Source organism: Simochromis diagramma, unplaced genomic scaffold, assembly GCF_900408965.1.
Source record: "Simochromis diagramma unplaced genomic scaffold, fSimDia1.1 OVJJ01000603.1, whole genome shotgun sequence".
Classification (NCBI taxonomy): Eukaryota; Metazoa; Chordata; class Actinopteri; order Cichliformes; family Cichlidae; genus Simochromis; species Simochromis diagramma.
In genome coordinates this window covers 17,464,252-17,481,387 of record NW_024387414.1, presented here as the reverse complement: position 1 = coordinate 17,481,387, position 17,136 = coordinate 17,464,252, and the positions used below count along the sequence as shown (strand labels likewise).

Genomic DNA, 17,136 nt, shown 5'->3' with positions numbered 1-17,136 from the left:
ATGTGAACACCAACACTGTAATGGATGCTGCTGTAGCGGGGACACTAACATGCTCCCCTGCATCTCGCATTCACGTGTGAGCTCAGCGCCATCATCTCTGTGAGGATGAGACAGAGCGCTGTCTGGGGAAACAAGAGCACATTTAACAAGCTGAAGAAATGTCCCCCAGCCGGCTATTAGAATCAAGTCAGTGTGTTGCATCAAAGTACAAGATTATGTTTGGTCTTAGATGCCAAACAACTGTTGAACAGCAAAACAACAGAGAGAGCTGGAGAGAGGTGAAGGACAAGGAAGGATACACACATGGGTTAGGAATGCTGATCCAGCTCCAAGCACTGTGGGAATATTTCCTTACGCAGATATACCCCTAAACCCCCCGAAAAGTCTTCAGAACAAAAGCCTCCACTAAATAAAACACCAAAAAAAAAAAAAGCCTGAAGGGGATAAATCTTTTGATGAGTACTCTCTGTGTGGATGGCACTGCATGAGGGCATAAATTGTAGTCACCATTTAAAAGAGGTTTGTTGATTTTCAAGTTGGAATTTTGTTGGTTTGTTTTGTTTTGTTTTTTACCTTCCCACCCCCGTTTTCATGGCAGTAAAGAGAAAAAAAAGTCTCACAGAGCCATGCTTCGCTCTACACTTCCCACACTTCACACTCTCGGGGCTGTGCCAGCGCAGGAGAAAATGTCAGGCATTGTCAAGTGGGAGTAAAGGCGAAACAAATGTTTGCATTTTATTATCCAATTACAGTCCACTGCAGTCCAACAAGATGGGAGTGTAACATTATCTAGTGTTTTGTTTGCCAGCACTCCCAGCATGGACGCAGGACGCCTGGGCAAGCAGTTGTGACCGTGGAAAAAAATGGAGGCGGGAGTTAGAGGAGGGGTGGGCAAGAGAATTAACGAGCTACTGCCGGCCAGGCTTTCTGTGCCTCGTCTCGACAAGGACCCAACTTCTGAGGTGGTGGCCAATCGGTTTCCCTCCAATTGGCTATTGGAGGGAAACTACAAAGTTCACTCAAAACCTGACCTGTCCGTGTTGAAGAAATTGATGTGCGGGAACCAAGGGTCAATTTCATGCATTCTCCAGTTTAGCTGGTAGAGTTAGCAAAAAAGAAGATCTAAGGATGAATTTGTCACCCATCTGTGCCCAACCTGGGTTCAAATACTGCTACCAAAGGGGATTTTATCAAAACTGGTCCAGACATTTACGTGATGAATGCAAGAACAGCTCTAATGTTTTCAAGCTCTAATCTTTAGAGCTTGAAAAAACGTTAGTCCAGAGTTACCTACCAAAGCTCTCAAGACATAGTTTCTTTGTTTTTGTTTTTTTCATGTGTTCTTTATTTGTGATGGCCAACTTTTTTTTTTTTAAATGTGCTACAGTGTGCGACAGGTGTGTACAGGAGCATGTGCTGACAGGTTAGATTATGAGCATGGGGATATTAATTTCAACTGGCCTCCACTGACAACAACAGGAGCTTAGCCCGAATGATCGAAAGACAACATCTGTAAATATCACCAGTACTAAAGTCAAAGGTGATGTTGTATAACATTTCAAAACTAAATAACACATATAAGGATCATGTGAAAAGTTTGCCTAACAATCTCATTTAACTCGTTGTACATCAAAGCTACAGACATATAGCATTGCTATCAACAACGCAATGTGAAGCAATAAAGTCAGCAGACTTAAAGTGTTCCTCTAACATCATTTCTTCTGAATGAATCATTTCCCTTTTAGTGTTGTGCTTGTATTAAATAATCCCCCAACATTCCTCTTGGCATCAGCTGCAGGCAGAAAGAGACGAAAGCAACGAGAGAACGGGGGGAGGGGAGAGCGATGTGGGATATACGAGGAAACAAGTACAATGAGGAAGGATTTGGATTAATAAAAACTTCTTTTATGGGAAAGTTTTAACACAGAATTTGACTCTTTTGTTGTGCAAACATCTGCAAACATGTGTGCAATTAAGTATCTTATAGCCTCGACCTTGCAATTTCAACATGATTAAGTATTACAAAAATGAACTAAAGTGACTGAAAGCAGCAACATTAAGACACCTTTCCACTGCTGATAAATATAACTTTGGTACTCTAACCCCTGCAGCTGTCTCTCAGAGACTTATTATGTCATCATACCTTAGCTATACCACAACTCTTCTATCCTCTATGGAGAGACGGCCCTCGAGGCCTACTCAGACTACAGCTGATCCTCTGCAGCTGGTCAGCCTCACCAGTCACATGCTGGGGGCCGGGGCCTAAGGAAGCAAGGCAGGACAGCGCGGGGTAGGGCCGAGAGAAGCGAGGAGGCGGGGTGGGCTGGGATGCGTGGGGAGATGTGGGCGGCACGGGTAAGGAGGAACAGGATTTGGACCCTTTCAGCTCGTCTTCAGCTTTTCATGCTCCACTGACCGCAGTAATAGATAAGCACACCCTGCAGCTCTGCATAATGACCGGCTACAGCCACTAAACTGTACTACACACATCCCTTCGTTTTCCCTTCTCTCGTCTCTGCTTCATCACACACACACACAGACACACACACACAGTCTATCTATGCCACATCACTTTTGATAAAGCAATACGTGTAAAACAATATTTGAGTCCATATTTTCTGCTCTTATTGTGAAAGCTTGTAGTAAACAGTGTCTGTGTGTATGTGAGAGAGTCTGGGTATGAAGAGGGAAAAGGGAGCAGCATTGGCAGCACCTGTGACCCAAACTGCACTGCAAACCGAGTGCACACCTGAACAGCACCTGGCCACAATCACAGCCTGGGTATGAGGAGGGTCTCCTGTGGGACGGCGCATTAGCACATGACACCTGCCCCAGTAAAAACACACTGGGGATGCCAGTGTGAAGTGGGATTTGACACTTCAGGGAAAGCCTTGAGGAACAATTAGACATGAAAAGGCAAAAGTCTGGAAGGGATGAATTCTTTCTCAGTGCGAAACACTAATCAGTGCAAAAAAGAAAACACTGTTGTGTCTTCTTTGTACTTTAAAAATACAATCAAAATGTTAAGTTCGACTGGTTACAAAAAAACAATATCACAAATTTTGCTACTAGCTAACATTACTTCTGTTTTACCAGCAGCATGCTGTTCCCATGTAAAATCTCTAAAGGGTCATTTCATATACAATCATGTAAAAATAAAATAAGCTGACACCCGCAGAATCACCTTTTTTTTAAAATTATCACAGACATGCTAATTTTCTAAAATTTTTGAAGTTAGCAAACTACAATAATATGTTGTGTTGGTTTTAAATTTTTGAGCTTTTCCCTTTTTTCTTCCAACATATTTGAACCCTTTTTGAACCCATTTTTTCAATCTTTAACTTCTTAAGCACAGGATATATCCACATTAAATTTCCAGGGCTGAAAAACACATTTAAGCTCCATTACAAACTGCAAGCAAACCAATTCCACCCACTCGAAGTGTCACAATCTAGAGCCAAAATTTTATTTTCATCCAGCATCTTTTTTCTTCTTTTTTTCCCCAACCGACTTCAAGCATCTATCATGGGGCAGATCACAGTTTCGACAGCAAAACTGCACCAATTTAATATCTAAGATCTGGAGTAACAGAACCGAGCACCGGTAAACTGGATATTTGATCTATTATTATTTATTCATTATTGTAGGGTCCTTACCTTTCAATATAAAGCGCCTTGAGGTGACTGCTGTCAAGATTTGGCGCTATATAAATAAAACGGAACTGAACTGAATCTGCTGTGTCACATTGAAAAGTGGAAAACTTTAAAGGTTTATAATATCACGTGGAAAAAGTGGCTGTTGAAATCAAGTCATATCATATAAAATCTCCTTTTTTATCTATATTTATCATCAGGCTCATCCTTCAGCTCTGATTTTCTCTGTGTTACAGTTTTCTAATATCCTCATATTTTGATAGAAGCCTTCAGTGCTCGACTGAAAATTAGAGTTTTTTTCTGATAGTGTTACGAGCTCTTGCTCTGTGGGTTTATACTGTCATCCTGCTTCTATCGGAGGCGATTTGTAATCTTGGAATTTAATGCTTGTCTTTTTCATCTACACCGATCAGGCACAACATTATGACCACCGACGGGTGATGAGAATAACACCGAGTATCTCTTCATCATGGCACCTGTTAGTAGGTGGGACATTTTCAACATTTTCTCCTCAGAGTTGATGAGCTAGAAGGATGAAATATGTCCAAGCGTAAGGATTTAAGTGACTTTGGCAAGGGCCAAATTATGATGACTAGACGACTGGGTCCTCTACAAAACTGCAGTGGTCACTATCTAAAAGTGATCCAAGGAAGAAATGGTGCTGAACCAGCAATCGAGCATCTGTGGGATGTGCTGGACAAGCAAGTCCGATCCATGGAGGACCCACCACAAACCTTACAGGACTTAAAGGATCTGTGGCTAACATTTTGGTGCAGATACCACAGCCAGCCTGTAGGGGTGTAGTGGACTCCGTGCCTCGACAGGTTGGGGCTGTTTTGGCAGCAGAAGGGGGGACCAACACAATATTATGCACGTGGTCATAATGTTATGCCGGATCAGTGTATATTTCTATCATGAAGGACCTACCAACTTTACGAAGCCTGGGCAGAAATCTTCATTGTTACCATGTAGAACTTGTATCAGTACTCACTTTTCATGGGATGATCCTGTACTGAACTGCTAACAATGAGCTTCCACTGAATAGAACAAAAATAAAGAGCTACCATGAAAGCAACAAGAAACTGTCAAACAATCTAGCTAGCACTTAAATCCATCACACTAAAAGAAAGCTACTTTCGGCTGCTGCCTTGTTCACAACTGTTACCACAGCAGGTACCTCCCTTCTCTTTGAAGTGGCAGAGGTCATCTACTGATTGGAAGGTGGAAGATGGTTCGATTCCTGGCTGCTTCAGTCTGCATGCTAAAGTATCTTTGTTGCATCCATCAGCGTGTGAATGTTAGATAGAAAGCACAACAAACAACTATGCATCTTTACAAATATTAAATACAAATATGTGAAGTCCTATAAGTTTACAGCAGGATGAAACAAAAGAGGAGAGCAATAACTGCCAGGTCATCACGTGAAAGTCACGTGTGTGCAGACCGGAAGGACGGAGCACGCGGCCTTATGCATGCGGCTTTATGCATGCGGCTTTATGCATGCGTCGATGACAGTATTAAGCTGATTAATTGTCATGCAGGGCTAAAGCCGTATGAGTAATATACATGAAGCACACCAGAGAAACGTGAGTGGAGAAACTACAACTCAGCAGTTGCGATATCACGCCTCGGACACATGGCCGGAGAGAACTGATGCTAAAGCGGTCCACAGATTCACAGCGAGATCCCACATAAAGCCCAGCTCACAATAAACACGGGCATGCCTTTGGCTCTTCGTTTTGAAATGAATGCTTCAGTATATGTGGGTGTTGGTGTGTGGAGAGTAAAATCAAAATAAACACATAGAAATCCAGACGATTTTTATTTGACCTTGTTCGTATTGACAAACTTGCAACTACAACTGTGATTCTTTTATGTTTCCCACTCTCCAATCACAGGCCGTGCCTTTAAATCCAAGCCAAGGCCACCCTGAATGGAAAAAAGACCTTAAAGCACAAGAAAGAGAAAGACTGTTGTGAATTAACATAGCTTGTAATTTTAGCCTGAAAAGCATTAAATAAATAAAAGAACAATAGGGAGGCCTGGAGTATTTTTATTATTCCTTTGAAGTCCCTATAATACATTTCCCCTACGTTATTTTTAAACTGACAAATGACAGCTGTGAATAGCTTCAGTTCTGTCCTACTAATTTTGTGACTTTAAAGCTATTTATCTAAAGTTGCCACACTTAATGAAAAACAGCATTAGTCCATTGAGTAAATAACAGCAAAAAGGCAAACACTAAGCAGTGCAGACTCGAAACACAAAGAAAAATAAAGGGGCAGAGTGCAGCTCTTTCAGTTTTAGCTCATCGCCTCTGGTAATTGCCCAGAATTGCTTGAAATCAGCCTCCCCTACTGACTTTCCCATATCGAGCTTACATCACAAGGAAAAAAAAAATCTCTGCTGGTAATTAGACGAAACCATTCCTTGTCAGGGCTGTGAACTGTTGGCAATCCATGTGGCTAAACATTTAGAAAGAGCAAATGAGAACCGGCCATCCACTGCAGGGCGAGCAGAAGCCCTGAAGTGACGCGCCACGATGAAAGAAACATAAATGAATAAAGGTGAAGACTCCCTCACACACTCTTCTAAGCTGCTTTTCCTCTGACAAAAAGCTAAAATGCAGCATCTCTTTACTGTTTACAGACTGAGAATTGTTTTCAATCCAGAGACGATTCTGAAATTAATCGTCGCACTAAGAAATCGATTTAATTCCTAGGATTGCCAAATGTTGCTAGCTCTGATACTATTACTTATGCAACAAAGTACGAAAATCTAATCCATGCTAACAGAGCTTTCACGGAATCAGTTTTCCAATCACAACAATTAATCATTAAGTAAATAGTCCATGCATCTACGTGACTGCCAATAATTCCTATCAGATCACACGATGTGCTATGAATGCTCTGACTAAGTCTGTCCAAGTGTAGCCTGTGTACTTAATACATGTTATGAGTGGCTGAGTCACACAGACTCACATGGCTGAGGCTCTACACATGAACAATGTGGCTGCCACCTGTCGGGCAGTACGACGTGGATGGCGTGACGGCGAGTAAGAGGATTTTAGCACGAGTGAAGCCCGTAGTCTGCCCTAACTCGAACCCGGCCCCCCCTTTAGGACAGCAGCATCACATGATCATTAGGCACTCAGAGGCTCCCCAGCGCTAAACCAAAACGCCCGTTCTTCAACTTCAATCATTCCTGATTAGGCGGGAAAAAACCCCTGTGATTTGGAAAAAAAGTTTGCTAAATTTCTGTTTTAAAATGAATGATAAAAATAACAGAACAAACCACTTCCTGCATCTATATGTTACCCATAATAACTTACAGCCTCACCTCTCTCCTGCCCTGTTAAGAACATGGAACCTATGCCTTCTCGAAATGAAACTTAACGGAAAAAAATATACAGATTACTGAGAGTTACATGATTCTGAAACACTGAAAACACTGATAGATTATGTTGTACAACCCTGCAGTAATAATGAACAGTAATAACAGGAACAGTTATGTATGTGTTGTGGCTTGTAGGAGTAGTTTACAAGTGCAGAGGTCTACTGTGCATTTGCAGTGTGCAGTTTTCTTGTGCAGATTTTTTCTTCCTAATGCAGGAAGTATAAATGTTGCAAAACTGAAAAGAGAATTTGGTTAATAAAATACTTTTAGTTTCTGAATCCCAATATCATCATGCTCTAGAAACTACACATTCAAGCACTTTCTCTAGATTTAATCTTAACCACATGCAAATTCTAATATAAAAATTTCAAACACTGTATAGTCATTGTCTGTCTCGCTTATCTTCTGATGCACACAATTACTTTTATTCTCGAGTTTGGTTGGCAGATGTCAGAAACAGTAGCAGCTTATTTCACACAGGCTGTGGATTTTACAGAAATGTGAGCAGTGTGCACTTTTGCTTACAGTAAAAAAGAAAGTGCTCTATTAGAGCTAAAAAGCACTATATGAGTGCATAAGGTTAATTGTAGTGATCTTTAAATAAATACAAATTAAATCTTTAGCTTTTATCCAAGTAGCAGTATGACTTCCCAATTAATGGGCAACAGGAAAGCAGATGGGGGCATAGGACATGAAAGATATTTTAGTTGGTATTTTTGCCAAGGGAAATTTCCAAGCAGCTTTTCTCATACAAGCCTGGTTTAGATCTACTGTGTTGATAAACTAGACTAAACAAGTCCATGTAAACATGGAAATGTCATTAAGAGTTATGGACTGGGAGCTTCCGATTAGGAACAATACACTGACTGAGAGGCAGGAAATATGAAGTGGTCCTCAGGGCCCTAACACACCACAGCTACTGCTGACCAGCTCTGGGTCGTTTTCAGATGTCTGCAGCCATTCACTGGGCACAGTTTGTCTGACGGTACAGCAACGGTTTCGCCGACTGAAACTCAAAAATGACAAATTAATGGTAGAGGACTTGACTTGAGACAAATTACCTCTTCAGATCCTCTAGCAAATTAGTTTCCAAGTTTATTCTCCACGTTTCACATTGGCAATGATTGGTATTCAGATTACAGACTAATCAATGTGATCTTAACCCAACATCATATCTTGAGGATCTGAGTATATGTCTATAGTCTAACCACTTTCTCATCATCTCATCGCTGAATTTCAGAAACTTGATGGAAAAATCAACTGCTGTATGCTGTGAGATGTTTCCTGGCTTAAAATAGTTCATTTAACAGCTCAGAAACTGCTGCGAATGCCTGGACTTGCACATTTTCTAAATATGTTGGGCTTTACCAAAACATCTGGTAAACAATCCAGTTATTGTACAGAAAGTCTAAGACAGAACAGAAGAAAAACTGGGGAAGGCTTGGATGGCTTATCATTAAAAGCATACAAAGCCAGCTGTATAGCACAGCTGCCAGAGTAATTTTGAAGTTTACAGATCTACAACATATGCTCAGATTCAAGAAACTTCAGCAACACTGGAGTCACTGTCTGAAGCCCTCATGCAAAAACAACCCAGTTTCTCCAATGTTTCTCTGGTTTGTTGGGTTTTTCTGTATCTATGAAGCGCCTTGAGGCGACTTTTGTTGTGATTTGGCGCTATATAAATAGTGTTTATATGCAGGAGTTATACAGGAGGAATAAAAAAGAAAAGTAAGGGAATGTCATGAATATCAGTAGAACAGTACAATTAATCTTGTCCTCAGCTTTACTGTTTTATTTATTTGATATACAGAATACAGTGTATAAATATAATATATATGAATATAAACATTTTACACACACACACAAAATACACACATATCATTACAAAACATAAATACAAATAAAATAAAACAAACAGTAAAAAAAAAACAATTAATATTCGACTTCTAAGCTCTGTTAATAAAAGAATACAATATTTGGTGCTAGGGCTGCCACAAGCGATTATTTTGATAGTCGACTGGTCACCGATTTTTTTTGCGATTAGTCGATTAATCAGATCATGCATCCATTGGACGTAAAATGTACAGCTTAAAGCACCAGCATGCATCTGCTCTTATATAACTATCATTAGCTTACAGCTTTAAATTTTTAAGGTCTGTGCTAACTAAAAATAAAGACAAAATGATAGTTTATTAAATTTTAATGAAATTTGCAGATTGTTTCGGTGAAGTTTAATAAACTCCTTGCTATCTAAAATATAACAGGACACCGGAGTATATTCTCCAGCATCTCACACTTCTGATAATCAGTTGTCTGCTTGACATTTATTCAGCGGTGTAAAAACTATAACTTTAATCTCAGCCAAACCGATTTACTCAGGAACAAATAAAATACTGAAAAAAGCCAAACAATAACATTTTTAAGTTATCTAAGTGACTTATATATGTTTAACCTGAGTAGCGAAAGACGGCGATGGGTTTGAAAACGATTTGCCAGGAGTCCGGTGTTCTCACCGGCTCTAGTGAGCCTTGAACCCCGGCTAGCTATCGAGCTAGTGGGTAACAGACGTCTCTGAAAACATCGGAGCGCTTTTGAAAATATGCGGTGTCTTGATAAACTGAGCAGATATTTGAGGTTTACACAGTTACATTCTCGCCTGAAAATATGTTAAACGTTTATTTTGTGACCCAGAAAGAATAATAAGAGTAATATTAAAACTAACTAGCTGCCACCATTGTTGGAAACTGAGCAGGGCCGTGCTATGAATTCTGGGATAGGTTGGGCCATGAAGTATACACCCGACCCATCCTTCAAAACTGGGGAAATGAAGGACGCATTTCTCGGCCGCATTTCTCGGAGTCTTAGAATTTGTACAGGCTTCGTCGTGTTGCTGTAACATAATCGGCCTACAAATGCGTTCACAGGAGGATGCGCTTCCTGAATTTGAACACAGCTATGATACCGGACACTGCTTCTTCTTCTTCAGGGTTTAACGGCAGCTGGCATCCTTGTACATGCAGTGCTGCCATCTTCTGTTTCAGTCCGTTATTACACTCTTAAATCCTACTACTTATTCCTGCGTCTTTTGGGATCTTAAAAAGCTTCAAACAACGCGTCGACTATTAAATTAGTCGTCGATGATTTTGAAAGTCGACGTAATCGTGACTAGTCGACTAATTGTGGCAGCCCTATTTGGTGCACAAATGAGTCTGCTGTGAGGAATGACACCTGTTATTTTAGCTTTAAGTGACAGGTTATCTTTTTCTCCAACTGTCGGTAGTGTTGCTGCATGTAGCAAGAGACTCCCAGCAGTTAACAGACATTTATGAAACTTGGTTAGCTAGCATTACCCAACATTCTGTTCTGTGGCATACAGTTAAAAACAGTTTCTCAAATTATGTTTGTTATTATGCTATGATGTCTGCCCTTTTTAAGATGGTTAGTTGTGGGTTTTTAACTATGTTATTTTTTTTGCATCATATGATTAGAACATGAGTAAGAAGGGCACACATTATAATAGAGATCTCATCCAAATACACTCCACAGCACTCCTAATAGCCAAAAATACATTAAATATAAACCCGCACATAAGTCACAGTAAGCATTTTGTCTGTTCACTGGTGTTGTGGTACTTTTACTTTTCTTCAATCCCCCTCAAGTCTCCATTTTAACTGCATCTCAACCATTTAATCTCCAATCTATTATAGTGGCGTAAAAAGCCTAACTTCATGAAAATGATGTCACTGCACAAATATTTACAGCCCCAACCATATATTTCACTACTACATAGTTGTTCTATCCTGTGCATTTATGAGGAATAACCTTTCAGACGTGGCTTAATGAGGGTGCTGAAAACTATAAATCCGCGCAGATATTACTTCTGGAAAAACAATTTAATAAGACCACAGTCATCCTGAATTCCCATCCTGAGATAAGCGCAGGCAATTCCAAGTTTACAATCATGTTGCCCAACTCTGACATATCATTGCGACAGATCACATCCATATTCTGAAGCTGGTGAGCACAATTACACACACACAGTGGCAATGGGTGGGGAAGCAGTCATGTGATCAATTGCAGGAAAGATAATAATTTGTTTCATTCAGTAGCGCCCTAACCGCTGTGCTTGGAAACCAGTCTCCAGGGCCATTACATAATGGGCTAAGCTGTAGTTAGCCATAAAACTGTCGAGTGGTTACACATCACAACGATGCCAGGCCAAAGAGCTGCACACAGCTTTTAACCGCTACAATAGCAGAGCATATTGTAAACCAGTAACACTATGTCTTTTAAAAAGTGATGACAGAGTATTAAAACTCAAAGTACAATGTGTTTGGGGAAAGTGCGTCCACCTGCTTGTGATTAAATTGATGCTAATAATAGGAATGCAGAGTAAGTCACAAAAAAAACCTTGGAGAATAAAAGCCAAGAAACACTACAGTAAAGGTCCAGGAATCTAACTAACTAGTATAATGAAAGCCAAACAAATGCAAATAAATAAATATATATCTTTTGTATGAGCAAACCAGATTGAGCTAAAGGAAACGCAGCACCTGAAAAATCCAAAGGCAAACACAGCAACAATCCCAATTGAACACAACTGTATGATCTACTTTCAGTTTAAAAGCTTGTTTCTGTTTCACGGTGGGGTCTTTGATACAACAGTCTGTTTAACCCTACACCCAAACAATACATAACTGTGCTGCTGCTGGAAGCTGCTGAGGGCGGTTTTGATGTCTAGGACACAGCTTCTTATGACGGAAACCTATACTGATGGTGTGACTCCTAGCCTGGGGGAGGGTCATCTCAGGAGGAGCAAGAGGGAGATGTGGAAAGGGGAGGGGGATTAAAAAGAGGAAATAAAGACATGAGGGGCGAGAAGAAAATTGTCCTGTAGCCTGCAAGCCTTTCAGTCCTGCTGCCTCCAGTAAATGATGTGCCTTAATCTCAATCAGTTTTTTTAGGATGTCTTTCCACCACCAAAGGGCATATGAGGGTGAGTTGAAAGGAGTCACTTACTTACCCATTATGTTTGAGTTCATAAAAGGTGTTGGGGACAATCCTTCATGGGACACTAATCGACTGTCACTCAAATGATCGCTGTAATGAGGGCTGTCTGCGAAGCCCTGAGGGAAGAGATCAGAATATTAAGCACATTAGTAGGCAACTTTGATAATTGTGTGCTATAGCGTACTCCTAATTAGCAAGGCGAGAACACAATTGATGCCAATAAAATCTGCAAGAGAAGCCCAAAAATTTGAAGAGAAAGATGGTTCACATTAATAACACTGGTTCATATTTAAACCCCCAGTATCTGCCATAAAAAATACAAGAACTCTATAGATGTTTTAGTAACCTCTAATAACAAGCCGCTATGTGCATTGCTTTTGTGATCTACTGGAAATTACCATAGTAAGGAAGGCTACACGAAATCGGTCAAGAAGAGGATGTTTTAGTAGCTAGCAGAAAACTACTAGCTAAGTGGTAGTGAAACTGTAAAAAGTATCAAGTAAAATGGAAAAGTAGAACTTCTGAAGTAAAAATTGTATTACCTCTCAACAAATAGTTGGCACCCTCCATGTAAACTACATGCACCATTCAAATGCTACTGACCAAAGCAATCACAACAAGGCCTTTGGTCCAGCATCGCGTACTTCTTTACGACCAGTCTGACTTAACGACAAGTCTGGCACACATTTTTCCACTAGCAACCAGTGACAACCAAAAGGCCCCTGTAAGACTGAGGCCTTACTGGTCCTGGGCCATCAGGCTGTTATATTAACCCAAGAGATTTTATCATGTTTTACCATTATTTTATGTACAGGGTGGGCCATTTATATGGATACACAGTAATAACATGGGAATGGTTGGTGATATTAAAGTCCTGTTTGTGGCACATTAGTATATGTGAGGGGGCAAACTCCTCAAGATGGGTGGTGACCATGGTGGCCATTTAGAAGTCGGCCATCTTGGATACAACTTTTGTTTTTTCAATCCGGTTGTTCAGTCTGACGTCACTAGCCGTGTCTGGACCTAAACTCCGCTGCAGGTCCATATATCAAACGATCACTATGGCATTACTGAGAGTTGAAAAACTGTCTAAAGTCTTTCATCTTTAATAAAATGATCAGCGTTCTGCTCTACCAGGTGTAACAATTGAGTTTAACATCCAGGCATCCATGAAAATGGAATTTATGACATTTAACGGAGTTAGAAGTTAGCAGGGAGTTAGCTCGCTAGCTTCTATCTAAATACAATATAGCATGTCCTGACTGCGGGGTTTTGGAAACAAATTAAAACGTACAGCTCTGTTATCACTTCCAACATAAATGAAGACAGAAAACTAAACAGCAGTGATGTTTGTAGGGTTACTGAAGTTGGGCTAGCTGGTATATAATGATGTGCTACGTGACCGCTAGCGACACAGCTATGTTAGCATAATATAAACAAGCTAACTTTCTTTCCAATCGATAAAAGTTAACGTGAGGGTTCTCAGTGGTCAGGAACAAATGTAATCGCATGGCAGGATGCTGTAAAAGGACCAAACTTCAGCCAGGAGAAGAACTGAGATAATCCATCCATAATACGAGGTTAGTCATTCATATACTGCTGCATGGGATGGGCTTTAGTTACATCCTAAGGTTTTAAAAACTGAGCTTAAATAAATGATTAGCGGTAATAAAAGCCGAGGGAGGTCAACAGTGATCACTGACTGTTTTAGGAGCTTTTTGAGATCAAATAGAAGAAAATACATAACATTAAACATGTTAACAACACAAAAGCCATATTAAACGCAGACTACTTTAGGCCCGGAAGTAGGATTCGTCGTGTCATCACTGAACAACCGGATAGGAAGAGGGCCATGTGACACATCAAACTTATTGGTAATGTCACAAGAAAAACAATGGTGCGCTTGGTTTCAACGTAACTTTATTCTTTCATGAGTTATTTACAAGTTTCTCTTTGTTCACAGCCATTGACATGTCGAAGAGGTTAACACGCGAGGAGCGGATCGAAATTGTGTTGATATCTGGTGAACGCAGTAACCGGGTCATTGCAGCAGATTTCAATGCAAGACACCCTACGAGACCACCCATCTCCCATGCTACAGTTAGCAAACTGCTTGCTAAGTTTCGTGAAACTGGTTCAGTGTTGGATTTGCCAAAATGTGGGCGCAAGAAAACTGTCACTAATGAAGAAACATCAGTGGCTGTCCTAGCTTCCTTCAGCAAGAACCCACAGCGTAGCACTCGCCGCATGTCACTGGAGAGTGGCATTAGTCGAACATCCCTTCGGCGGATATTAGCTACTCACAAATGGCACCCTTACAAACTCCAGCTACTGCAGCATCTCAACGAGGATGACCCAGATCGGCGCACAGAATTTGCAGAATGGGCAAAACAAAAATTTGAACAGGACCCTCAGTTCACGCAGAAGATTTTGTTCAGTGATGAGGCAAACTTTTATGTGAATGGTGAAGTTAACAAACAAAACCACCGCTATTGGTCTGACACTAACCCACATTGGATGGATCCCTCCAAGACGGTTGGAACAACAAAAGTGATGGTTTGGTGTGGTATATGGGGTACAACGATAGTGGGTCCATTCTTCATCAATGGAAACCTCAAGGCCACTGGATATTTGAAATTGCTACATGATGTGTTTCCCTCTTTATGCACTGAAGCTGGCACGTTCCCTGAGTTTTTCCAGCAAGATGGTGCACTACCACATTATGGGTGCCAGGTCCGAGCATTCCTAGATGAACCGTTTCCTGGAAAGTGGATTGGTCGTCGTGGGCCAGTTGAATGGCCCCCAAGGTCTCCCGATCTGACCCCCTTAGACTTTTATCTTTGGGGTCATCTGAAGGCAATTGTCTATGGTGTGAAGATACGAGATGTGCAGCACCTGAAACTACGGATAATGGATGCCTGTGCTGGCATTTCTCCTGCGGTGTTGCTATCAGTGTGTGAAGAGTGGGAGAAGAGGGTTGCATTGACAATCCAACACAATGGGCAGCACATTGAACACATTTTATAAGTGGTCAGAAACTTGTAAATAACTCATGAAAGAATAAAGTTACGTTGAAACCAAGCACACCATTTTTTTTCTGACATTACCAATAAGTTTGATGTGTCACATGGCCCTCTTCCTATTGAAAAAACAAAAGTTGTATCCAAGATGGCTGACTTCTAAATGGCCACCATGGTCACCACCCATCTTGAGGAGTTTGCCCCCTCACATATACTAATGTGCCACAAACAGGACTTTAATATCACCAACCATTCCCATGTTATTACGGTGTATCCATATAAATGGCCCACCCTGTACAATAAAATATATCATGCAAACAGAATTCAAAACCAAACTCTTTAACCCTCTAACACCAAGTGTGTCATATATGATACATACTTTTTTTTCCTCGCCTAAAAATAAGAAAACATAAGAATTTGCACAATAAATTTTTAAGCAATAAATTGCACATAAATGTCAGATGTAGCAAAAATTATACAAATGAAAATTCATACATGGAACTTCATATTTCTTCTCTTGTCTTTTTATTTGATTCAAGTTTCAATACATGCTCCAGTGTTGTTGTTGTTTTTTGGGTTTTTTTGGCAATTATTTCTTAGTTCAGGCTTTACATGGTTAAAACAGGTCTCCAAATTCCACAAACAGGCCACCGACTTTCTCAGTATAAGAATTCTGTGCTGTCATCTTAAACCCAACAACTCTTTACCTTAAATGTATCTATAGTTCTATAAAATCAAAACGTATAAATCCAGTTTCTTAAAGTATTCTGTCTTATTCAGTCGTTTTGTGCAAGTCATAAAAGGTCTGTATACCATTTCATGCTTGCAGATGGTGTTGTTTAACAGAAGAAGAAGAAACACAGAGATGCAATCCTCCACCATTTCCAGGTACCTGCAGCTTAAAAAAATTGCCTTTTTTTCTCCTGCAGCTTAACAGTGCCTTTTCATGACAGTTATCAGCTTCAGGAGCTCAGGTCTAAATATCGGTCACAGTATGGTTTTTGAAAACTTGGGGTCCCATGTAATAAAAGATGCTTCGTTACAGTGCTAATCCCAAGTCCTGTGAAAATCCTCCTGTGCTCCAGTAAAATACATCTTCCCAAACTACATTAACTCCCACCAGAGGGACCGAGCAGCAGTGGGCTTGCATTTGTATGGAGCTATTTTCACCAACTCATACCCACTGCATTCAACATACAGTTAAAAAAAAAGAAAAAAAAGAAGTAAATCTTATTATCCATCTTTTCTTGTGAGTGGATGGTGATGGAGTAATTTCAAAGGCAGTGGAGTGTTGTGCTGTGTCGAGGGAATCCTCAGAGATTCCCTATTGTGCTCCTGCCAGGCCGCGCTCACTGTTAATCACACCATGAACCGACTCAATAACAACAACAGCCCCGTGAGAAGCTCTAGCACACATACACAGACTTACACATACGGAAAGCATTTCTTCTCATATACAAGTAAAAAGCATCAACCTGACCACTCTCTGCAAGGTTGCTGACCAAACTATGAAATACTGAGCTATGGTCAGCAGACAGTGAAAACAATGGTTAAACAACAAAAATAGATTCTAATCATAAACATAAACATAAAACCATATGAAAAGCTCTACTTTTTTCTTCCTTTTTAAAATTTGTGCAAATATCAAGGAGAAGAAAAAATGTGTGGTTTCACAGAGACTTATAGGTTGAACTATTTCTTGGCTGGGAACACACCAACTTTCAACAGTCTCTGCTTGTTGCCTGGCAAAAACTGCTCATGGCCAGAAAACAATCTGACAAAAGTTGATATCAGACCAAATTGTCAGCTCGTTAAAACTGTTTTCATCCTCAGTCTTATTGCATCTACTCCAAACAGTTTCCAGGGGAGAGGGGAATTTGGTTTTCCCTCGTCAATCACTAGAGACCAATATATCTGCCTGAATCTAACATGAGGTTAAGTCACTATGCCAACATACTAGTTTAGCCAGGACTTTAAAAGTGTGGCAAAGAAAAAAACAGTTCAGTAGCCATGCCTCATGGGTGAAGAAAATAAGTGAGCACTGGCAATTTAAA

At 40.4% G+C, this 17,136-nt stretch overlaps 1 protein-coding gene across 1 annotated transcript in view; it reads right to left on the bottom strand.

Annotated features, from left to right (window-relative positions):
* LOC120720992 (transcription factor 12-like) overlaps positions 1-17,136 on the bottom strand; it is a 51,146-nt gene that overhangs the window by 14,560 nt on the left and 19,450 nt on the right. Inside the window, exon 5 of the mRNA XM_040010952.1 lies at positions 12,076-12,178. Within this exon, the coding sequence (XP_039866886.1) occupies positions 12,076-12,178 (103 nt within the window). The remainder of the gene's footprint in view (positions 1-12,075; positions 12,179-17,136) is intronic.